Source organism: Dunckerocampus dactyliophorus, chromosome 7, assembly GCF_027744805.1.
Source record: "Dunckerocampus dactyliophorus isolate RoL2022-P2 chromosome 7, RoL_Ddac_1.1, whole genome shotgun sequence".
In the NCBI taxonomy this organism is placed as follows: domain Eukaryota; kingdom Metazoa; phylum Chordata; class Actinopteri; order Syngnathiformes; family Syngnathidae; genus Dunckerocampus; species Dunckerocampus dactyliophorus.
This window is the reverse complement of record NC_072825.1, coordinates 19,378,907-19,403,104: the sequence shown is the minus strand read 5'-3', so window position 1 is coordinate 19,403,104 and position 24,198 is coordinate 19,378,907. Positions and strand designations below refer to the sequence as shown.

The 24,198-nt window shown below is 40.3% G+C and overlaps 2 protein-coding genes across 9 annotated transcripts in view; both read left to right on the top strand.

Moving 5' to 3' along the window:
* Positions 1 to 1,858: 1,858 nt before the first annotated feature.
* Positions 1,859 to 11,536, top strand: mal2 (mal, T cell differentiation protein 2). Its single transcript, XM_054783043.1, has 4 exons — positions 1,859 to 2,135; positions 2,624 to 2,794; positions 8,936 to 9,136; positions 11,061 to 11,536. The coding sequence occupies exons 1-4, from the start codon at positions 2,019 to 2,021 to the stop codon at positions 11,130 to 11,132; spliced, it is 561 nt and encodes a 186-aa protein (XP_054639018.1). The 5' UTR covers positions 1,859 to 2,018; the 3' UTR covers positions 11,133 to 11,536.
* Positions 11,537 to 13,171: 1,635 nt separating this feature from the next.
* Positions 13,172 to 24,198, top strand: part of LOC129185062 (protein MTSS 1-like) — a 50,125-nt gene continuing 39,098 nt past the window's right edge. For all 8 annotated transcript variants that reach the window (XM_054781736.1, XM_054781733.1, XM_054781732.1 and 5 more), the window contains exons 1-2: positions 13,172 to 13,659; positions 18,780 to 18,841. In XM_054781736.1, coding sequence (XP_054637711.1) covers positions 13,588 to 13,659; positions 18,780 to 18,841 — 134 coding nt within the window. In that variant the 5' untranslated portion in view covers positions 13,172 to 13,587. The remainder of the gene's footprint in view (positions 13,660 to 18,779; positions 18,842 to 24,198) is intronic.

Sequence of the window (24,198 nt, the reverse complement as noted above, 5' to 3'; positions counted from 1 at the left end):
AGGGTGTACCCCGCCTCTCGCTCGAAGTCAGCTGGGATAGGCTCCAGTAAGCCCCCGCGACCCAAATGAGGAGAAGCGGTATAGAAAATGGATGGATGGATGGATAAATATAAATACAGACCTGATCAAAATCTTAAGACCAGTTGAAAAATTGCAAAAATTTGCATTTTTCACATTTGGATCTTAATGAGATTTTAAGTAGAGCTACAATATGCAAAAACAAGAAGGGGGAGTGAGACAAAAAGCACAAACAAAAAAAATGAAATAGGTTGTCTATCAATGATCAAAAGTTTAAGGCCACAATCTATAAAAGCCAAAGTCTGCTCAAAGTGCTCATTTTCTGTCAGGCATTCACACTGTCATGCTCTCCTGATGGCTAAAGCTAAGAAGCTTTCTCTTTTTGAACGTGGTCGGGTTGTCGAGCTGCATAAGCAAGGCCTCTCTCAGCGTGCCATTGCTGCTGAGGTTGGGAGCAGTAAATCAGTCATTCTAAATTTTTTGAAAGATCCTGAGCATTATGGAACAAAAAAGTCAAGTGGTAGACCCAAAAAAATCACACCTGCGCTGAGCCGGAGGATCCGATTGGCTGTCCATCAAGACACAGGGCGGTGTTTGACCCACATTAAAGCCCTTACTGGTGCCGACTGCAGCGCAATAACCATCAGACGGCATCTGCGGGAAAAGGGTTTAAAAAACAAAAAACTAATTCAAAGACCTCGTCTCCTTCAACGCCACAAAACTTCCCGTTTAGACTTTGCCAGGTAGCATCAAACATGGGACATTGAAAGGTGGAAAAAAGTTTTATTCTCTGATGAGAAAAAATGTAACCTTGACGGTCCAGATGGCTTCCAACGTTACTGGCATGACAAGGAGATCCCACCTGAGATGTTTTCTACCCGGCAAAGTGGAGGGAGGTCCTTCATGGTCTGGGGTGCTTTTTCATTCAGCGTAATACTGGAGCTTCAGGTGGTGCGGGGTCGTCAAACGGCGGCTGATTACGTGCAGATGTTGCAGCGTCATCCCTCATGACTGAGGGCCCTCGTCTGTGTGGTAACAGCTGGGTTTTTCAACAGGACAACGCTGCAGTTCACAGTGCTCGCTTGACCAAGGACTTCTTCAGGGAGAATAACATCACTCTTTTGGACCATCCTGCATGTTCCCCTCATTTAAATCCCATAGAGAACATTTGAGGATGGATGGCAAGGGAAATTTATAAAAATGGCCATCAGTTCCAGACAGTTGATGCCCTTCATGAAGCCATCTTCACCACTTGGAGCAATGTTCCCATTGGCCTCCTGGAAACACTTGCATCAAGCATGCCCAAAGCAATTTTTGAAGTGATTAACAAGAACGGTGGAGCTACTCATTACTGAGTCCTACTGAGAATTTTTTATGTTCTGGTTTGGAGAGTTTTTTGTTAGTTGTTTGTTGTAGCTCTACTTAAAACCTCATTAAGATCCATATGTGCAAAATGCAAATTCTAGCAATTTTTCAACCGGTCTTAAGACCTTAAGATCCTTTTTTTTAACTATGTTGGATTTTTTATGTTTATATTGTATCAGATCAATACCAACATTTGTAGTATCTCCAACCTATACTTCAAATAATATTTGAATAAATTAAAACATTAGTTCTGAGTTTTTCATAAGATAATAATAGTGATGAGTCATCCAATAGCTAGACTTTTTATTGCAGTTTTCACTGATATTGAAAACATGATTTTTTTTGCAAAAACTCTTTGAAAAAGCGGGAGAGTCTTATATTTGTGATGGTCTTATTATGCTGACATAGGTAACTTGTTGACGTTGATGTTTCCGCGGTGTCTTTGAATGCAGCATCATTGTTCCCCGTCTGGGAGTGGCATTATGCACCTGTCCAACCTGTTCGGAGCGGACACTTGACTCCTGAGGAATTTCCCCACAACTCTTGTCTTTTGTTCCGGTGGCTTTCCAGCGGGTGAGAGCCAGAGGGGAGGCCGACAAAACAGAGGAGAGAGAGAGAGAGAGGCGGAAGGAGAGATGTCGGATCCGGCCACGAATCCCGCTGCCACCTCCTTCCCAGCGCCGACCATTTCGCTGCCATTGGGACTGGGAGTGTTGAGGACGTACTCTGGAGCTCTTGTCGTCTTTGAAGTAGTAAGTTCGGAGATATGTTTTAGAGTTATATCAAAAAAACATATTATTAATGTGGTACTGGGGTCAAAAGTGACACACCGAGTAAACTTGTACTGTAGTCAGAACAGTATGGCGCCATGGGTCACCTCACCTGATAAAGAACCAATGGTACTACAGTATAGTGAAACTTTAGCTTGCTAACATAGCAAGCTCATGGTGTCTCCTGTTGACCTTTTGATTTACAAGGTGATAGATTGCAGCACCATGCAGTACCCTCTTCCATGCATCCTGCTCGTTGCTCATAGAAATGCTTAGTTTTGACTGACACTGTCAGAGATGTATACTGTCATAGCTGTAATGCATTACAGCTATAGCTATACCTGCACTAAGGTATCAATCTGGCCTATATTTGGAAATGCTGTCTTTATGACTTTCATTGCCACATTGAAGCTTTAATGCTTAACTGCAAATCATTGCCACGCTGAAGTATCTTATGTTTGTGTTTACAGTTATTTGGTGGTTTAGTATGGATCCTGGTGGCTTCCTCCAATGTACCAGTGCCTTTGCTGCAAGGCTGGGTGATGTTTGTGTCTGTCACCGCCTTTTTCCTCTCCTCCGCCTACCTCACCCTCCTCATCACCGGCCTGGCAGACCGCATCAATACTGATTGGAACTTTTTGGTGAGTAGGAGATCAATGTGTTGAATGTTGATGGCTCTCACCAGCTCCAGTATCTTGCAAAATGGAGTACACTCGTCACATGTATAGCTTCTCTGGTCTATTATGGAAATAAAACTTGAATATAACTTGGAATAGTCAGTGTATAGCTTGTACAGTGGATTTACTATCCACTGAAAACACACATTAGGTCAGGGGTCACCAACGTTTTTCTTTGCGAGAGCTACTTTTACAAAATGAAAATGGCCAAGAGCTACTCATTTTTGTAACATTTATTTTCAGAGCTTATTTTAAACCCAAACAAAGCGAATATGCTTGTTTTACCAGAACATGAACAAAATGCTGGTGTCCACAAGTCACATTTTGTATTTCAGAATGCATTTCTTTCTACTGTTCTTTCATTATTAACTGAAAACCTGAATGAAAAGTGGGCTTGCGGGCACCTCATGTGGTCGTGGGGGGCTACCTGGTGCCCTCGCGCACCACGTTGGTGACCCCTGCATTAGGTGTTATTATATTATACTTCAATACAAGCTGTATACTGTATACTTTCTATAGTATTGTCCCTTGAGAAGATATAATAAATTAAGGGCTGAAATGTGAGGCATGTACTCACTGTGAAAAAACATGTTGCTTGATGGATATATACAAACATTTAGTAGTTAAAAGAAATAGTTAAAAACTCAAATATTTCACAGCTTATGCATTAGTCATTAGAAAAGGCTAGCAAATTTACCACAAAAAAAAATCTGGATCTCTACTTTTAGCCCGATCTGCACCTAAATTGTTTCTACATTGGTTATCTCTACGCTTAAAGTAGGGAAAGAAAATCATGGCTCCCCCAGTTTATACGCACTAAAATGGATTCTTCCTCAGCCCAATCCTATCTCACAAAACCTGACAAAAATATTCCTGTGAAGATATTGCTGAATCCCTAACTTTCATCCAGTTATTCACCAGGACAACTCTAACCTTGGTCTACACCTCTTGTCGTAAAGTTAACATCAGTGAAAAAACAATCCTGAATGTCCACCTTTAAACGGATCTGCATTAAAAACCGATAGCCCATGCACAACCCCTCACAGTTTCACAGAAATGCTTTAAGTAGTTTAAACATTTGTTTGATACTACTACTACTACTACTGCTAACACCAGCAATTTAAAAAATCGACTCAGCGGAGGTAAAACCGCAAATGAATTTGTTACGTTATGCACGATATTGCGTGTGAAATGAAAGGGGAAGTTACTCTTTCACATCACACATCGGTCAACATGCACAGTTACCATAAATGCAACACTGCACTTAAGTTGCATAACTCAAAATGATCTAAGGGCATAACCATACTAATTATGCTGTTAATAATACATTCAGTATGATTGTTGTGTTTATCGTTATTTCTTCCCTTGTATGATTCCCACAACTACTTTTTAAGAGATAATCTTATGAGTTTGTGATCACAATACAGTTTGCCAAGTTTCTTACAGGGGACCTATTATGCTTTTCCTCTTTTCTGACGTATAAATGTTGTTACAATGTCTCGTGTTAAACGATGCCAATGCTCTTTTATAACTTTATTCTGACCTGAACACATCAAAAGCAGTGCAATTCCAACACCATATATGTATCTAACTCCAAACAAACACGTCTCTAGTCCATTTGTCATTGCAACGACACTTCCGGATTGTCACTAGAGAGGCATTCCCGGACACTCCAACCATCACGACGTCTTTATTAGGCGTGTATGTGTGGTCTAAATAAACAGAAATGAAAAGAAAAACAATAAGTGGATATTCTTATGACTCACTTTGTAACTCCTAATGCGGAAGTACAATTTGCTCTCGCAAATCCCAGAAAATTCACTCAAAACATGTGAATTCAACTTAAATGTCTTTGAACGCAACTCCTCATTGCTCATAATAACACAGTTAAAGTCTGATTCTGCTATTAATGAAACCAGTGTTAGGTAAATATGTTTTCAGACATTTGTGCCATCTCTTTGGCGATGTTAATACAGTACATACAAATAATACAGTAAAAATGGGCATATTTCAGACATAGTGTGACATTGTGATAATCATGATTAATTAATTTGAAAACCATGATTAATCTGATTAAAAATTGTAATCATTTGCACAGTTATTATTATACATTTTATGCTTTTCTTACTCGTTGAGAAAATTGTAACGTGGTACTAGTTAAACACAGGAAGTGAACAAACTGTCAGTAACTGCGGAGATGTAGAGAATGGGTTGGAAGGACTCTTCGGACATATTGAATTGTGCTAGTGTAAACGTGTGATGTTTCTTGATGTGTTTTGTTAAAGGGGACCTATTATACAAATTTTCGGGCCTTTGTATTGAGTTCTGGGCTCCTGTAGCGCAGCTACACATGATAACCCGCACAGAAAGCTTCCTAGATCTTCCAGACTTTGCACCTCTTCTTGCAGTGTTTACTGCCTCCACCCCCGGCCCTCCTCCAGGTACGTCTCCCGCGGAGTGGGTCCCCTTTAAGTGTGAAACTAATAAACCATTAGCATGACCATAAATAGAGCTTCATATTCATACTTGGATTGACACCAGAAAAACTGGACACGACACAACCTTCCGTGCAATAACATGTTGCTTCCTACCGTAACAGACGCCGAATGATGCCTTTCTAATTACATAAAGTAATAACAGTGTTGTTGTATATATTGGATCATTACAACAAAATAAGATTGCTCTTCAAAGCGCTATGCAGTGTAATGCCGTGCTGTGTATGTTCATTGACGTTTGGGCTGCAAGCTTTGTTCTTCAGAGTAGTCGTGCGTGTGCTGCTGTTTGTTTTCATCCCAACAATGAGCAACATGGAGGATGATCTCACAGCAGAACACAATAAAGGCCTCACAGAATTGACAGCACAAACTCGTCCCTCACTCTTTTGTTGTGTAGTGCCATTTTTTTTTTTTTGCCCTTTTTAAAGATGCCCTCTTCTTTTTGCTATGTTAGTGGTGTGTACCTTGCTATTGATATGTGGAATGATTTGACTTTGTCCTGGGTCGTTGTGCAAGTTTAGAAGATATAACCTTCACGGTTCACTTATTGACACCTGAAACCCTCGAAACTGGCTGTGTTTAGTTGAGCCACCGAGCGAGAAGGCGAGACGTATTGTTTTGATCTCTGTTAGTTAGCAATTAACCATTACACCAAAACAGCACCTTACAACGGGGACACATGTATCCAGGCAGAACCTGAAAAAGTTGGGTGAGGATCTGGTTAAACATGTGGCTACTAGGGGTTGTTTGTCTTATATTATTTTGTATATTTTGTCTTCAGGAAATATAAAGGATACTTCGTCCAGGTTTCAGTGCACAGTGAACTGTTTCTAGCAGCGAAAACGTATGAATGGGACTTTGGGGAGGTGCGCCAACAAAGAGCCCATTCAATTTTGGTCAAAGATCTGAGAATGGTGCAGACGCAGCATTTCATTTTTTTCTTTTGTGGTTATAACAGACAGAAGAAAAGTAAGGAAGAAGTAAAAAAAGAAGTAAAGGGAGCAACACAGAAGAACGAGTAGGAAATATGGGGAAAGAAGAGTGATAGATACAGAGAGAAAGGGCAGCGAGAGGAGTGAAAATTGTCCTATCTTGTGTCCGGGTCAGTCTTCTGAAAGGGGGCCCAAAAGCGTGACACAGCAAACAAAACCAAAACTTTCCGCTTTTACTTAATACAACCCTCATTAAACAACAAAGCAATGTTTACTGAACATACTGTATATCATTCAATGAAAGCGTAGCAATTCATGCTTTAAACCAGGGGTCACCAACGTGGTGCCCGCGGGCACCAAGTAGCCCCCCACGACCACATGAGGTGCCCGCAAGCCTGCTTTTCATTCAGGTTTTCAGTTAATAATGAAAGAACACTAGAAAGAAATGTATTCTGAAACATAAAATGCGAGTTGTGGATACCAGCATTTTGTGAATGTTTTGGTAAAACAAGCATATTTGATCTGTTTGGGTTGAAATAAGGTATGAAAATCATTTCTACAAAAATGAGTAACTCGTGGCCATTTTCATTTTCTAAAAGTAGCTCTCGCAAGAAAAAACGTTGGTGACCCCTGCTTTAAACTTAGCTTAAATTGTTACAAAGATGCTCCAAAATGGCGACATATCTTGCATGAAACACCGACCTAGTGGAGGGACCCCGCTTAAAATGCTGTGCGAGATGCAACACTATGTTCTTTAAAACACTGTTAGCTAGCATTGCTGTAACACACTTTGCCTTCCGCGGAAGCATTATGTAAAAAAACAGTTCCCCAAAGTGTATTGATTAGACAAAATAGATCAGTAGACATCCTGAAGGTAACGTGTATCATGGAGATTACGCAATATATCTGACTTGGCTCAGTGTCAAATTTGTTTTTGTCTTAATTTGGACAAAAAACTGGAAAAATACCATGCAAACACATTGTGTGTGAAGGCAGACGCTCATTTGCATATAGTCTTCTGCGATTCAATTTTAGTTACACTGTGTGCAGACTAAGCTGGTTACCATTGCAACGCCTGCATGTTTTGTCGGACTTTGGTCAAAGTACATGTTTGGGATGCAGCAAAATGCATTTTGTGCACAATGAGGTTTGGAAATCACAGCAGCCGAAACATAAATTGCACCATTTTGTATTATTTATTTCATCATCTTTGTGATTTCAATGCGCAAATGTTTTATACATAACAGGCCCAAAGAAAGTATTCAGCACTGTTTCTCCTGTTTGTTTGCAGTATATTTTTATTTTTGGTAGCTGCATATCAATGTAGTCTGTGTGTTATGCCCCTTGAAGTGACGGCACCCTCGCTGGTGCCCCTTTCAGGAGACTGAACCGTCTATGCGTGGATTCAAAACAGACAGCGAGGCATATTCCTGGACGCTAGCTTCTTTATTAGCAACTTTAGCAACAACTTTGACCTTCAGGCTCGCTTGGCAACAACACTCAGCAAACATCGGTGCAACAATTCCTGTGTCTGCTTTCAAAATATAAGCATGCCACTTAAACAGTGAAAAACAAAACAAGAAGATAGATTCGTACCTTAGTGTGACAATTTTTTCAGTATCTGGACATTTTTTAATTTTTGTTTGTTTGTAGGTAATAGGCTAGTCCAGACTGATGCTATGGTATAGCTTAATAAAAATGCAGATTCTTATGCTTATATAGTGCACACATAATGTTTTAGTTGACTTAATGAGTAATGATTAAGAAATAATCCTCCATGAACCAGGAAGTATCCTGCCAGCCAATGAATACACAGACAAACAGAATATACAGTACAGTGTTCCCTTGCTCCACTGCGGTTCACCTTTAGCGGACTCACTGTTTTGCAAATTTTTTTGTGCAATTTTAATTTTTTTTTTTGGCAGTGTATGAATGCAGTTACAGGCTGAGCAATGCAATTCTTTAAGAAGAATTGCATTGTGGGAAGTTGAGTGTTGTAGTTCTGTGCTTTAGCAGGAGGCGGCGGTGTCTCTCTATTCTCTCCCTTCTGTCTGCACCGCCCATTGTCTTCTGCGTCCTGATTGGCTGCAGACCATTGTCAATCAGTCTCCTTCGTGCTGTTGTGGTCTTGGCTACCAAACTAGCAAACCGTCTGAGCTGCTTGTTAACCGCCAATACTGTAAACAATAGAAGAAACAGAAGAAGGAAAATATGATGACAGGACCAATATGTTTTAACAAGGATACAAAAACGCTCCAGCCGAACGGTGCCAGGACGAAGCACGGTCGGAGGAATGAAATACGCGTGAGCCACTTCATAATTTCTTGTGTCCAACCTAGTAGGTTGATCATTAAAATTCAAACAAAATTTGACTTTGAGTGTTTAAACAAGAGAGAAATGGGAGAAAATGTTAATGCCTGTCTGAAAAAGTGTATGGTGAAGGGTTTTACAGCCTTAAAACTTAAATATATAATAACGGTAAAAATATATATATACAGTACATAGTTGGCTACTTTGCGGATTTGACTTATTGTTTATTTATTTTGGGAACCTATCCCCCACGATAAACGAGGGAACACTGTACAGACAAAAACATGCAAGGCTCTCCCCCTTTTTCCCCCTTTTGCTCCCCTGAGTGCCATTCTAGTTCCTGACACATCCTTTTTCCTCATTCGCAGGATGTCTTTTACCATTTCATAGCTCTGCTTTTCTACTTTGCCGCCTTCGTGCTGGAGGCGGCGGTGACAGCAGCCAACGGGGGAGCCATCATCTCACCGCTGCCAAACAGCACCGGAACTGTGATGTGTATACTCTACCCTCGGGGAAACGTATTCACAGTGCTGACTGGCAACCAGTACAATATTAATGTAGCAGCCACGGTAAGTGACTTTTTGGGGTGTCCTTCTAGAGTGACCAGGGGGGTTTCCTACATTATAGCGATCTAATTTATTTTATTTATTATGTATTGTGTAAAACTAAGACATGGATAACATCAAATTAAAAGCACAAAATGAATGCGGACCCACCATCCACCAGTTCCAGCCTGGAGTTTTTCCAGAGAGATTATTACATCGCTGTTTGACGTGTGGTACAAGGCAGTGCGCTAGCATGAATTAACTTGAGACAAATGTGCACATTAGCACTCAATAAGTCATCAAAACCGACCTTTATGCATTCCCACATAATATCAGCATTTGACACCAAATATGAGGTGAAAGAAAAATGGTAAAAATACAGTAGTAGTCTATCTGTGCGGCATGAGAGAAAGTTAGCACACCCACAATCGACATGCGTCAAGTGAGACGGATGTAACAAAGAGAATCCAGCCACTTTTCAAAATAAAACATAAAAAAAATTAAAATAAATAATGGAAATAATTTTTTATTTCTGTGCGGCCCAGCACCAAATGACGGGGGCTGTGAATCGCTGTGTTAGGGGATATACAGATGGTGCTCCTTAAAAGAAAACTGCATTTTTAAAATATTTTGCCTGTCATCCACAATCCCTACAGTATATGAGACAAGAAGACATGTCTTTCCCTTTTCTGTGAATTCTAGATAGCCGCCTGGTGCTGGCAGTTTTTCACCATGCATGAAATTAGGATTCACCTATTCTGCCTGCATCTTTCAGCAACACTATGCCAGGTTAGCCTGTTTCCTGAAGAAAAACTAAATGACCAAACTTCTGTACTTACAGTATGTTTTGAAAATGGAGTACACTACTTACCTGCAAACACAAGAGGCACTGTTCAGTCTCGTCACTTTAAAGAAGAACATGACACCAGCTAAGGCCTACAGAAAGAACTATACCAGTATTTCATACATTGCAGCATATAATCACAGTCCCTTCTGTGTTTGGCAGCACTGAGGGGAACTTGGGTTCTAACATGCAAACCTCCAACGGTGTCTGCTCTGCACACACAAAATCTGCACTAAAGCTTTTTCAACCTCTCAGACGTTAAGTCGTCAATTTTATTAATGAAGCGAGGCTTCACAACAGAAGTCATGTCAAAGCACTAGGATCGTCTCCTCTAATCAACCTCTTCAGACATTAAAGAAAACCAACTGAACGCCACATGAGCAATCAAGAAAAAACTCCCTCAACTTTTGGGTAGATTGCCAAGCTTTCTGTGAGTCAGGCTTTGTATTGAACAATCCAGTGAGCGCAGGCAAGGTAGTTGAGGTCAGGTGACGGGGTACGTACGTTGTCTGCGCTTTTGCTTCACTTTGGTGGAGAAAATATGTGCAATAACAGGTGTCTGGGGTTGGGAATACTTTTGGTCACATGATACCACTTCCCCAATTATATTTTTAATCACTGCTGAGTGCTGAAACCTGTCCTTCCATAGTCTAGGATAAGAATATTTCAGTATTTTGGACCAGATGTGACCATAGAAAGAACTTGCAATATGTTTTTTAAATATAAAGAAACATGAATAATTAGAACTTGATAGTTGTGTTTCAGTAGATTTCGACTGAATCGCATACTCAGCATTTGAGTAAACCATAAATGGTCCAATTAATGCGTCCTATCAGCTAACCAATGAGTCTCCAACAGTCACCAGGTGCATGGTCTATAAAAGCAAATAACCACTCGGGTCTGCAATTAGCGCCACATCAAAAAACACTGGCAATAACAACTGTGCTGTAGGCAACCTCCTGGATGAAATATGAGTGGTCAGTATCCAGCAGCTTTATCTACCTCTACTACCTACACTATTATTTTGAAGGCATCAACAGTATGTCTGTCAGGATGATTCAAATATTGTCCACATTCTCTCTGTTTTTGTCTTTTTTGTCACAGATATTTGCGTTTGTGGTGACTCTGTGCTACGGCTGCAGTTTGGTGATGGGCTTCAAGCGGTGGAGGATCTAACCTGCAACACAACGACTTATTAAAAAGACTGTATTGTATTGTTACAAGCTCGTATCAACAAACAGTTGCATTGTGTGTGTTTTACATGATCAATATTGATTTCCACAAGCTATGGCCAACAGTCATTTGTTGAAGGACCAAGCTTTTTTAAGGTCATTAACCTCTGAAAACAGTGAAGTGCCGTATTGTGGGGCATGCAACAAAATATGCTGTCATCGAAAGTGTAATATGTGGGTAATGTTAGTGACGCTTAGGAAACTCTTTTTTTAAAATTCACATCTACACTGTAGCTTCCTTTTTCTCTAGAATCACTTCCGCATTAAAGGGAATATTTCCCATTTCCAAAACAGCAAAATACCACCTGTTCATGGTGCTTTTGTTTCATGCAGAATGGATAATATGGTTGCACAATTTCTTGGAATGAAACTTAAATACAAAGTGGTGGATTGATGCAAAGGGAATAGAAACAATTTCAAATGAGCCCTTATTTAAAAGGGGAGTTGGCGTGGTATCACTTTTTGTCCTTCACACTTTGCAACAATAAATACAATATTGTAATTGTTGCACATCACTGTTAACATAAAAAAACATGCTTAAAGAATGCTATCATAGCATCCACATTATTTCTGTATATTTTAACAAATCATTAACGCTTTACTATAACTGTAGTTTGTGACTTTGTTGATGCTTCATTAAATTGCCCCGTGTAATAATGCTGTCACTCAATCAGCCTTGCTTGCTATATTGTTTTATTAGTATTGGTTGAACTGGCTGTATAGAATAGTAAATTATTCATAATTTTAAATGCATTTAGGCTGTTTGACTGATTTTTCACATGTGCCTTTGTTAACGTTTATATTATACGGACATAAAGATTTTGAATTAAAATGATGTTAAATACAAAACATGTGTCTTGTCAATTTTGTTTTCATCTAATATAAAAGTAAATGTTTCCTTCCAAGATTTGGGAGTTAGGAGGGTTGTGTAGTTAATGTAGTTTATCAGTTCTGGTTAATTATTGATGATGTAATCAATATACTGATCCGGTCAACGTATTTTTGACTCGCTTCCAATTTTGAACATGGCTCAGTTTCGCCCTCTGGTGGCTGGTTGTGAAACACGACTATATTTTTCTATTAACGCAAGAAGGGGGCGAGTGGTTAGCGTGTTGGCCACCCAGTCAAGAGATCGGAAAGAAGTGGTTCGAATCTCCATCTGTGTGGAGTTTGCATGTTCTTCCTGTGCGTGCGTGGGTTTTCTCCGGGTACTCCGGTTTCCTCCCACATTCCAAAAACATGCACGTTAGTTTAATTGGAGACTGTATTGTCCATAGGTATGAATGTTAGCGTGAATCATTGTCTATATGTGCCCTGCGACTGGCTGGCGACCAGTTGCATGAATGCAAAACGTTAATGCATTATTTGGAAAAAATGTCTGTCCTTGAAGATTTTCATAATTTAGACCGCTAAAGACTTCTTAGCACTAGAAAGTTGGAAACACGTTGAACTCGTTTATAACGAGCCTTAAAAATATGCTATTATTTGTTGTTATTTAGACTTCAACCACTAGATGTCGCCCTTTATCTGTTATCTGTCTATACGTAGTCGCATACAGTAGAAGTAGCCGTGTATAGGGCTATTTCCATATACAGTGTGTCCATATGATTTTCATTGTCACATGTAGTGAATGGAACTGTGATTATTATTTCATATTTACTCACTAATTAGGTACTCTTTATGTTTTGGCTGTAACAGACGCCACCTGTTTTGCCACAGGAACTGGAAGACTGCCTTCAAAATAAAACCATGAACGGTAAACTTTTTAAATGTTGATAATATTTAACCAATGCAAATCACTTTTTATCATTTGTGTCGAAATAGAATAACATAAATGTATAATTTGTCAGCAAAGTTTCTATCTAAATTTGAAAAACTGACTGGACTGGACCCGTTATCCATTTTGACGGGATTTTATTTTGTTGTGTTGAAACTAACCGGAAATACGTTTTCTTTTTTGAGGTAAACTTGGTGTGTTTTCTCACTCAGTCGGTGTTACGAAGAGTAGACTCACGGTCGGTGATATATTCTCGTCTCACCTGTCAGGCTATCGGAAAGCGTTACCTGTCGAACATTTTGTCTTATTTTTCTTTTCGGCTTTAAACTTTTCAAGTGCATATAGATGTCTTAACATGGATATGAAGAAGGTGGTGTGGAGGGGACACTGGGATTTAAATTTCACTGTCGTTCCAAAAGCTTCTTTTGGCTTGAAGTGAAGTATACACCGGAGTAGACACCTAACGCCTTTTCTCACCATTTTGTGTGAGAAATTTAGTTCTTTTAGTTCATTTTTTTTGCGCAGTCTTATTGTGAGTGAAGGTTTTTTTTTCTTCATTCTTGTTTTTTTTTCTGGCTGGAGCTTTGAAGCCGGGATCGACCACTTGGAGGTGGTCCTGAAAATGGAGGCTGTTATCGAAAAGGACTGCAGCGCGCTTGGAGGACTCTTCCAAATGCTTATCGGAGACATGAAGGTAAGATTAAGTTAAAAACGTGTTTTTCTTGATATCCTACAGCTGACACGATGCTTCCAGTAAACTCAATTAAGCAAACTTCCTTAAATTTATTTAGGGATTTACGGGAAACTTTAGCTTTCCAACTTTAGATAAAATTTGGTCTCTGAACTCTGAACACCTTCAAACAGTCGCTGACTTCCAACATCTTTCATCTGTTTTCTGTTTAAAATGTCTACATTTGAAGTGTTAGACAGTTTTCTCTGTTGTGTTAGTTTGGGGAAAGGCAGGTGTACGGTTAATGAGGGCGGTAGAGAAACTAAGACGTGTTATTTCTGCATGATTTGGACAGACGGCTGGTTGAGACATTTTAGCTGGTGTCTCAGCTGCTGTTCTTGCCAGAAGGAATGGAAAGAATGTCATAATGGTGGTAGAACAATGTCTGTGGGGTCTAAGGGGTTGTGGGGGTCAAATGACCAGACGTCAGTTTGTTACGAAAATTGTTACATCATTCAGCACCTGTTTCACGCTATGGTCCACATTGTCTCTATACTACCTGGCACTCCATCCATTGTCTATATTGGTTACCCTCGGAGTTAGGGATGAGCTGGAGCCTATCCCAGCTGACTTTGGGTGGAGGTGGGCTGTACCCTGGACTGTTTACCACTCAATCACAGGACACGTGCAATCACACTCACATTAACACCTACAGTATGGACAATTAAGAGGCTACAGTTAAATGGTCATGCATGTTTTTGGACTGTGGGAAAAATTGGGCAGGGGAAACCCATGCAGCGACAGGGAGAACATGCAAACTCTACACAGTGATGCTACAATGTATATTCAAACCCTTCATTTCCTGGCTCTGAATTATACATATCAAATATGAAGTACCTGTATATATTTTTTGCAGGGGGGGGTTAACGCTTAAAAGGCAAGTATGTTTACGTTACTCCATAGTTTTTTTTTTTTAATTGGAAAAACACAAAAATAATTTTCATGGTACACATTTCAGTACAGTCTTTCAAATTCGAATTTCGCGGCTTCACTATTTTTTAAAAATGTAATTCATAAATCATGCTGTTTTGTGGTTGAATATGGCCTTTTACTAGTCAAAAATATGCATATTGAAGCAAATTTGACATGTTTTCAAGCATAAAAATGTCTCAATGAACTAAAATTTAAATCTAAGGCATTCAGAAGACTCATTCAAAGATGCTGTGAATGATATGTAGTATTCTATACTGGTCACAAGTTGTCAGTAATGTTACTGTAATGTTTGGTGAGACACACAAACACCAGACTTGATCATCTCTAATAAAAACAGTGGGCTACTGTTGCTGCAGTAACCTACGCTAAGCTAAAATGCAACTCTGAACCCCGACGTCACGCCTTGTCTGCCCGCCACTCAGCTGTCCTAAGGAACACATTTTTAGCAACGCACACGTCTTATTAATGTCTTAAATGGCTTATTTACTCTTATGTCTATTATACTGTATTTGGTAATACCAGTGTAAAGGTGACTATAGGGGTGTTAGTTCATGTCTGGAGGGCTCTAATCATGATAGAAACGGTATTTAGAAGGTCGCAAACAGGTTTTCTATGCTCTTAACTACGAAAATATTTAATTTATAATTAAGGACTCTTACTTCACGTAAATTCACTTATCACAGTCGGGTCTGGAACCAATTCACCATGATAAATGAGAGATTACTGTAATTTCTTCTTCTTATTTGGCCCTGAGATGGTTTAATGGTTGGCTGCAACATTGGTTTTCACGCAGTTTTATGTTTATATATTTATAGTGTCAGTTTTAACACAGAAACGCACTGTCCAAGTCCAACGGAATACAAATATAAGCATCCCAAAAACTACTGAAAAAATATTACACAGGTGGTACTCAGTTTACGGTGTTCTGTGTTACGATGGTTCATGGTTCTGAACACACTTCCATACATTAATTTAAAAAGTGATTTTTGTCTGTAAAGAAAAGACTTGTTTGAGAATTAGTTACAGTGCACACCAACCAGGGCACCAGACTGCGACTAAATTGTCTCATTTTGCAACAAGAATTTGAGGCATTTTGTACTCCTGGATGTGCGACCAGATAAAAGTACACATTCGTTGAGTTGACAAGGATGACCTTTGCCCCTTATTACCGTGGTAAGACTAAGAATAGTCTGTGAAATATGGAGTCAATTGACAACAACTTGTCACAGGCTAAGCCTATCGATGTGTGATCACTCACCTTTCAATCTCATTGCCATTTTCTGGCATCTTTGTTTACACATTTTGCCTGTCTGTCACTCAGCCTCACTGGCGGCAGCTAGCTAGCCAGCTAGTTTTCCACCTAGCATATGGTCTTCAGACTCCAAATCTGACTTTTTTTTTCTTTTTTACCACAATGAAGTTTTGTCTTTAAAACATACAATACTGTTCATTCGGAGCTCAATTTTGTCCCAAGGGGAAGCTAGAAGTGGCTATCACGTTCATGCGGTACGTGCTCACTTACTTTTACTTACTTTACTTACTTTGCAGTTAACAAGAAATTTCTCTTGTTATCATTATAATAATTACATTTTGTCATGCTAATTGTGTGTCGGGCCGCATGGTGGCCTTGTGGTTAGCATTTTGGCCACACAGTCAGGAGATCGGGAAGATCTGCGTTCAAATCTCCGTTGGGCATCTCTTTGTTTGCATGTTCTCCTCATGCGTGGGTTCTCTCCGGGTACTCCGGTTTCCTCCCACATTCCAAAAACATGCATGTTTTTGGCAACCTATGGACTAAATTGTCCATAGGTGTGAGTGTGAATGGTTGTTTGTCTATATGTGTCCTGCGATTGGCTGGCGACCAGTCCAGGGTGTAACCTGCCTCTCGTCCAAAATCAGCTGGGACAGGCTCCAGCATACCCGCAACCCTAGTGAGTATAAGCGGCATAGAAAATGGATGTCTCAGGTGTTTTTAACGTTATCATGTAGTGTATCCATCTTTAAGACAGTGATGCTCTCGGGAGATAGGGGACACAGGATAGGGGAGATAGGAATGAGTACACTTTTTGAGTGGCGATGTGCTTTGTAAACGAAGTACAATTGAAATGTTGCCCATCACATAAAAAACTGATAGCTCATCTCTCCCTTCAGTTAGTCAAAGTAGCTTTAACAGTGCTGGAAGTTGGATACACCTGCACTCATTAACGTGGACACTGAATTCACACTGTTTTTATAGGACAGATGTTTTTTTATCATTGCTTCTGAATGCCCGGTTTGGCCTCGCCCATGGACCAATACCCGGCCACGGCCAGGTGGTTGGGGACCCCTATTTAAAATCAAACCGTGTTTGATATGTTTCAGCATACAATGATAATGATTAAGCTGTTAGGTGTGATTACAGGCTGGTGGTTTCTTGTCTACAGTAAATATTGAAGGAGTAATAATTGTGCACAACAGTCCTATCGTGGCATGTAAGGTGTATATGATGCCACCAAGGCGGCCTTCCAGAAGCTAGGGACAGAAACAGGGTGGTTAGGGGAGACAGTTGGCTTTTATTGTTCAAGTATTTATCAGTAATACGGTGAAAATGAGACGAAATGTGAACTGAATTTCAGTTTGCATCACTAAATTTTCTGCTTGTGCTCCTAAAATTTTAAGTTGGGGGCCACTGCACTCTTTGTAAAAAAAAAAAAAAAAAAAAAGTTAGCCTGGAGCCCTGCCAGTGGAATAATACGCACGGTGTGCAGCACTAGTGTACAGTGCGTGCCTCTTGCTGGGTAGACAAATACATTGTGTGCCTGGCAGACACACTGAGGAAGAATACGCAGGAAGAAAACCATCACTTTTGAATGGGGAAAAATGAATGCTCGTGGGCAAATTTAGGGAAATTATTATATTTTAGTGAATGGTAAGATAAATGTGGGATCAAAAATGACATTTTCAAAGGTTTTCAATGTGACATGTTTTTCTAGTAGCTTTGCCATTTTAGGGTATTTTAAGAAACAGAGAGAACGATTCTAAAATGTTTTTCAAATTAATACCGTCCGGCAAATTTCACCAATCTTGATTCAACCAAACAACACAACAACCAAAATGCCTTGAAAGTAAACATCTGAATGGCACGAAATCCGTTTATAGCCGTTAGGGAAATGTATAAAGTAATAGACCAACCACAGAGTATGTTACACACCAGGAAAACTACAATACTTCTACTCACTTCTGTTACCTTAATAAAAACATGTTAAATAACTTATAAGGCACAATATTGCTGCAATTTTCAGACAACCTGTTGCGAACTGCCCGGTAGGCCAATTGCCTGGCAGTACAATTGAATCACTGCTCTGTATAAAATATAATATATATTATTAGAAAGAAGTATACCATCTATTACCCCAATACAGTGTTGCCGAAACATAAATAACTAAATATAAAAGCTTTTATTAAACCATGAGGGAAGTGAAGGAAAGTTAGATAATACACTGTTGGAGTGACTATGTTTAGGTGTGTGTAAGCATTACCATCTACTTGAATCAGAGCAGGGACAAAAGTGATGTAATGTACAGTAGAAAGCTAGAAGATCACTAGAGGGAAAGAGCTAAAGTCTTTGTTGGGTGTCATGTTTGACAGCATAACATGACATTCCTCAGGCTCTTGACAGTAGTAGCACACAACCGTCAAACATTTGGTCAAGCCCTCTCTCTCACTTTGTCTTGTGCTGCTCTATACTGTACTGCTCAGTTCCATGCCACTCACTAGCCTACACGCTACACTCACCACCACTTGGTTCCTGCCATGGTCTAGATTACTCTATTTTCAGCTGAAGACCTGAATTGGATAAATTTAGAGTCCCATTAGGATCCAGGCTCATTATGGCATAGTATTAATACTTTTGCTGTGTGGGGACTTTTCCTCAAGAAGACACTGACCCATTTTACAGCTTTCAGGACATGATGGTAAATGCCATTGTTCAGAATTGGTAAATATTTGTAACGGTTACAAAAAACATAATTTGGATGTTGATTGAAGAAAAATGTTCAAGCAGGGAGCCCATTATAGCCCTCACCTGCACCGAATCTTGACTCAAATGTTATGTAACCGTGGGAATGGTGAAATGTGCCTTGATTATGAAATTATGACCTTCTCGTTTACAGAGCAGCTACCCTGTTTGGGAGGACTTCATCGCCAAGGCTGGAAAACTGCAGTCCCAACTGAGGTGAGCTTTGGGCTTACACAACATATTTGCATGATAGATGACGTCTTCATTGCCATCCAACTAATACTTGGCCAAGCGATGTTCATACTTCTATCTATGGCGTACCACTCACCATGTATAACTTGCAAAAATAAAATAACTCTTTTTGCACGAATTTCCCTAAAGATTTGCGAAGAAAGTGGTCATGTGTCTGTGAACTAACAAGCTTCAGCTAGCACAATAATTCCTAACAGCTTGACAGCTTTTTGCCCATCCTGTCCACTTCAAGTTAATCTAAGGCCCTGTCCACACGAATATGGATATATTAAAAACGCATATTTTTCCATGCGTTTTGGCCCCTCATCCACACGCAAACTAAGGTTTTTGTCCTTAAAAACTGAGCTTTTGGAAAACTCTGGCCAGGGTGAAGATATTTTGCAAACTCCGGCTTCAGTGTGTTCGTGTGAATGGTGAAGACGGAATTTTTTGGCTTGTTGCGGACAGATGACGTAACAATTACGTGCCGTTATTTCCACATTAGATAAGTATAATTTTTATCATGTGTGCAATGGCACACATAACATTGATGCTGTCAAGCATGCTGAAATGACTTTTTGTGTGTATACGAGTAAACATACGCATACTTTCGCTTTACGTTGACGAACAAAGGCGCCATTGTGGGCTTCGGAGGGTGCTGCTGCTCTTTCTCTCGCTACGGCTACGACACTCCCGCCAAAAAACTTGAATTGGATTTCTCTTGGCGATTAATAAAGTATCGATCTATCTATTTGGGACAAGACCCGATTGGACCTCTAGCTGGTGAGACAACTTTCACAAGTATGTACGTGAAAGTAAGTATGTATTTTGGATTTATTATTGTAAGTATTGTATTGTAAGTAATTATTTTGGAAAATTGGCGTGCCCGCACATTGAAAGCTTCCCTGTTACATGTGCCTGCCTTGTTTTGCATTACTATTGTCTTGGATGCAATTAAACAAGGACAGTTTGCCAGACACACAATTATTTCAGCAATGATTGCGTCACAGCCGATGGAGTTCTTTGTTGATCGATAAAATGAACGACACTTCACAGTATTGTAGTGATAATCAACTTCTGCTACATTCGAATATAGAACATGTTTCCTCAATTTTCAGTTTTATATTCAATACAGTTTGCTGACAAATGTGAAATGACGTACTGAAAAGTAACGCTACTTTGCTAGTAGTCCACGCGTCGCTTCTCCCGTACATCGCCATGTTTGTTATGGCACGTCGACGGGAATGATGTCATCGGCGCCTCTGATTGGTTAAAATTGCCTTAAAAGTCCGTGGCTGCAGCACCCCCTTACTTTGGCATGCTCATGACAGCCTGCGCATGTGTATTCCTGTGGATATAAATAGTTTTAAACTGTCACCCTGTGGATAGAGATATTTTTGACACCGGAGAGGGGCAGATGTGCGTTTTTGAAAACTAATTTGTCTTCTTAAAGCTGTGCATTTCCACAAGTTGTGCCAGTCTGCTCCTAACCATGGCTGCTTATCCTCGCCACCTCTCATGGTTTGCTTTAAGTGGCCACGTGTCAGTAGACAAACATCTTATGACAGATGAGATAAAAGCTTATTGTTCTGCAAATACTGTAACTATGGATGGCCTGCAGTCTGGAATATTCTTTGACTAACAGTCAGTGCACGGCAGATCTCTTGCCGTGTGAGTGTCCACGTGCTCCTGGGCAGACTCGGAGTGACAGCCGTATAAAGGCTCACGGACATAACAATACTTTCTCGTGTCGCATGCCTCTGTTTTCTCAGTGTTATGGCTGATTAATGGTGATATGTTGTACGGGTGCGGCCATCATTTAGGGGTTAAATATGTGACCCTGTCATATTACGCTCAGGGGAACATTTGTGGCCTTGTTGCTAATGACTGCCTATTTGACAATAAGGTGTTTCTGTGGGTCTGTGTACTGGGGCAGTGTTAAAAAGGTGAAAAGGTGATTTCTGTCTTAGCTTCACGATTTGTCGTCCTCGTTTGGTGATAATGATACTTGTAAGAAATGTATTTATTTATTTTTTTGCTGTTATGGAAGTGAGGATTAGTTGCTCTCTGGACTTTAGCCGCGCTAGCTATAGCTCACTCCATTACATTTTGCAGCTTGCTTGCAGATAGCTCGCAGGGATACCAGCCGGATCTAATTTTTCCAGAGGTGGTATCGCAATGTCTGGTACGGGAATTACGCTGGTATCAGAACCCGATACCTAATTTGCAGCAACAGTCACATGGCAGCCTACACATTGGGCAACACTTGTCCATGTGAGCATGACAGTCAAAAGGCTAAGCAAATAACCCGAATAATAATTACATTAATCAGACTAGATGACTGTCCTTTCAAAGACTACAGATTCTTCTGACTGCTTTCTCACTTGGAGTCCCGCTACGTGCGACCTGGAAAGAAAATATTTCACACATGTAGTAGCACTGCTACAACTCCACCAGACAATATTTTTTTATAGTTACTTATTTTTAGGGGGCCCTGGCAGTCAGGGGCCCTTGGAATGGTCCCAACTTCACCCGCCTATACAGCGCTCCTGGCCGATAGCACTCATAATAAATAATTTGACAAAATTACAGTTAATCCATGTGATCAGTATCAGCAGTGATTGGCCGATCTCACTCATGGATGGTCGGAATCGGCATCATAAAATCCTAATTGGAGCACCCCTAATTCCAGGTCATCTTAAACCACCTGTTTCAGGAAGTAGTCGCTCCCTAAATAAAGCAGTGTCTCAGCAAGGCACCCTGGCAGCATCAGTGGTTGACTTCTAGTTCATCTTGATGTGCCTTTTTATAACCTTGTTCACTGTTAAATGGTTCTGCTTTAGGCGAGTTGCCGCCGGGATGCTCTTTTTGATGTGGGTCATGACTATTCTTTCAAAGCACTTCATAACAATAGGAGCGAGTGCTATAGGGCGATAGTCATTCAAGCAGGTCACGTTGCTCTTCTTGGGTACGGGCACTATGGTGGTGGACTTAAAGCAGGTCGGTACAGATGCTTGTGCAAGCGACAGGTTAAATATGTCAGCAAGCACATCAGCTAGCTCTGATAAGCAAACCCGAAGTGCACGTCCTGAGATGTTGTCTGGGCCTGCTGCTTTTCGTGGGTTTGTTTTGTTTAATCAATGACAACACAACTGAACACTAATTTTTAAATTAAACTTTTTATTATTAACGGCGAAAAAATCTAAACCTACATGGCCCTGTGTGAAAAAGTGATTGCCCCCCCTGTTAAAACATAACTTAAGTGAGATCTATCAGTCTGGAAAAGGTTATGAAGCCATTTCTAAAGCTTTGGGACTCCAACGAACCACAGGGAGACACAAATGGTGAAAACATGGAACCGTGGTGAACCTTCCCAGGAGTGACCGGCCAACCAAAATTACCTTAGGAGCGCAGCGACAACTCACCCGAGAGGTCACAAAAGACGCCACAACATCCAAAGAACTGCAGGCCTCGCTTGCCTCAGTTAAGGTCACTGTTCATGATCCTACCATAAGAAAGACACTGGGCAAAAACGACCTACATGGTATGGTCAAAAACGACCTGCATGCCAGAGTTCCAAAGTGAAAACCACTGCTGAACAAAAACAACATCAAGACTTGTCTCAATTTTGCCAGACAACATCTTGATGATCCCCAAGACTTTTGGGAAAATACTCTGTGGAGACAAAAGTTAAACTTTTTGGAAAGTGTGTGTCCCGTTACATCTGGCATAAAAGTAACACAGCATTTCAGAAAAGAACATCATACCAACAGTAAAATATGGTGGTGATAGTGTGATGGTCTTAGCCTGTTTTGCTGCTGCTGGAGTGCTTGCTGCGATAAATGAAACCTTGAATTTTGCTGTCTACCAAAGAAATCCTGAAGGAGAATGTCCGGCCATCTGTTTGTGGCCTCAAGCTGAAACGAACTTGGGTTCTACGGCAGGACAATGATCCAAAACACCAGCAAGTCCACCTCTGAATGGCTGAAGAAAAACAAAATGAAGACTTTGGAGTGGCCTAGTCAAAGTCCTGACCTGAATCCTATTGAGATTCTGTGACATGACCTTAAAAAGGCGGTTCATGCTCGAAAAACCTCCAATGTGGCTGAATTACAACAATTCTGCAAAGATGAAAAAATAGCGCTCTAAGAGACTCCTTGCAAGTTATCGCAAACACTTGATTGCAGTTTTTGCTGCTAAGGGTCGCTCAACCAGGTATTAGGTTTAGAGGGAAATCACTTTTTCACACAGGGTCATGTAGGTTTGAATTTTTTTCTCTCTTAATAATAAAAGGTTTCATTAAAAACTGCATTTTGTGTTCAGTTATTTTGTCATTGACTAATATTTAAATTTGTTTGATGACCCGAAACAAAATTTAAGTGTGACAAGCATGCAAAAAAAATAAAAATAAATACAAAATCAGGAAGGTGGCAAATACTTTTTCCACGCCAGTGTATATTCAAACTGTTCTGGTATTTGATACAAACTTTGCCCCAGTTAAACTGGGCCTACACTCTGCTCCAGGCTGCAGTACTTGTGCTATAGATCCGTATTGATGCCAGTCCTGCTGGAGTGAGCTACCTAATTGTCCTAATGGTGACCTACTATAAGGCTTTTTTTGTTTGCTTAAATGTTTTCAACAGCCACTTCAAATTTGGCAAAATAGTGGTTTTGACCATAGCCTAAACCCCCCACCCGCCCCCCACCCATAGAGCTCTGTAATCTGGTGTGGGACTAGTTTACATAGAGGGACACACACTTACACACATGATAAAACACAAACACACCCACCTTGCCATTTTGGCCCAGATAAGTGGCTAGCGAGCAGTAGTAGCATATGTCTGTGTGTGTGTAATGATGTCCTTAGGGTACTACTCTGTAATTTAGCCCCTCTGCACCCCTCTTACAAAGCAACCCGGAAATCGACCAATTACAGTGTTCGGACTGATCTGTCTTTTTTTTTTTTTTTTTTTTTTTTGCTCCAACTGTGGTGTTTTTTTTTTCTTGCTGCCCATTTTGGTTTGAGTGTTAAAAGAAATGGTGTAGGGTGGAATAAAGGCTAGCTGATTTCTAATCACAGTCTCCTTTTATCTTCTCCGTGTTTGGTCTGTTTGCTGGCTTATGGCTGATGCAGCTGTGTCTCAGTCATACATTCACTTACAATTTCTTCTAGTTGGAAGCATTACAACAGTAAAAGACCACCTCAAGAGATCAAATTGTTTGGCAGTACTGTGGCTATTAAATCAATTTGAGCTGAGATATTGAGAAGGGAGATGACAGTACAGTACAGTCAATGCCTTATGGAAATGCATATGCAGTATAATGCCAAACACGTGGTAATG

Bases quoted from the DNA above. Each gene is read 5' to 3' on its own strand.
- mal2 (XM_054783043.1), top strand. From the start codon at position 2,019: ATGTCGGATCCGGCCACGAATCCCGCTGCCACCTCCTTCCCAGCGCCG. The intron at 2,795-8,935 runs GTGAGTAGGAGA...CCTCATTCGCAG, and splicing joins ATACTGATTGGAACTTTTTG to GATGTCTTTTACCATTTCAT. The intron at 9,137-11,060 runs GTAAGTGACTTT...TTTTTGTCACAG, and splicing joins ATATTAATGTAGCAGCCACG to ATATTTGCGTTTGTGGTGAC.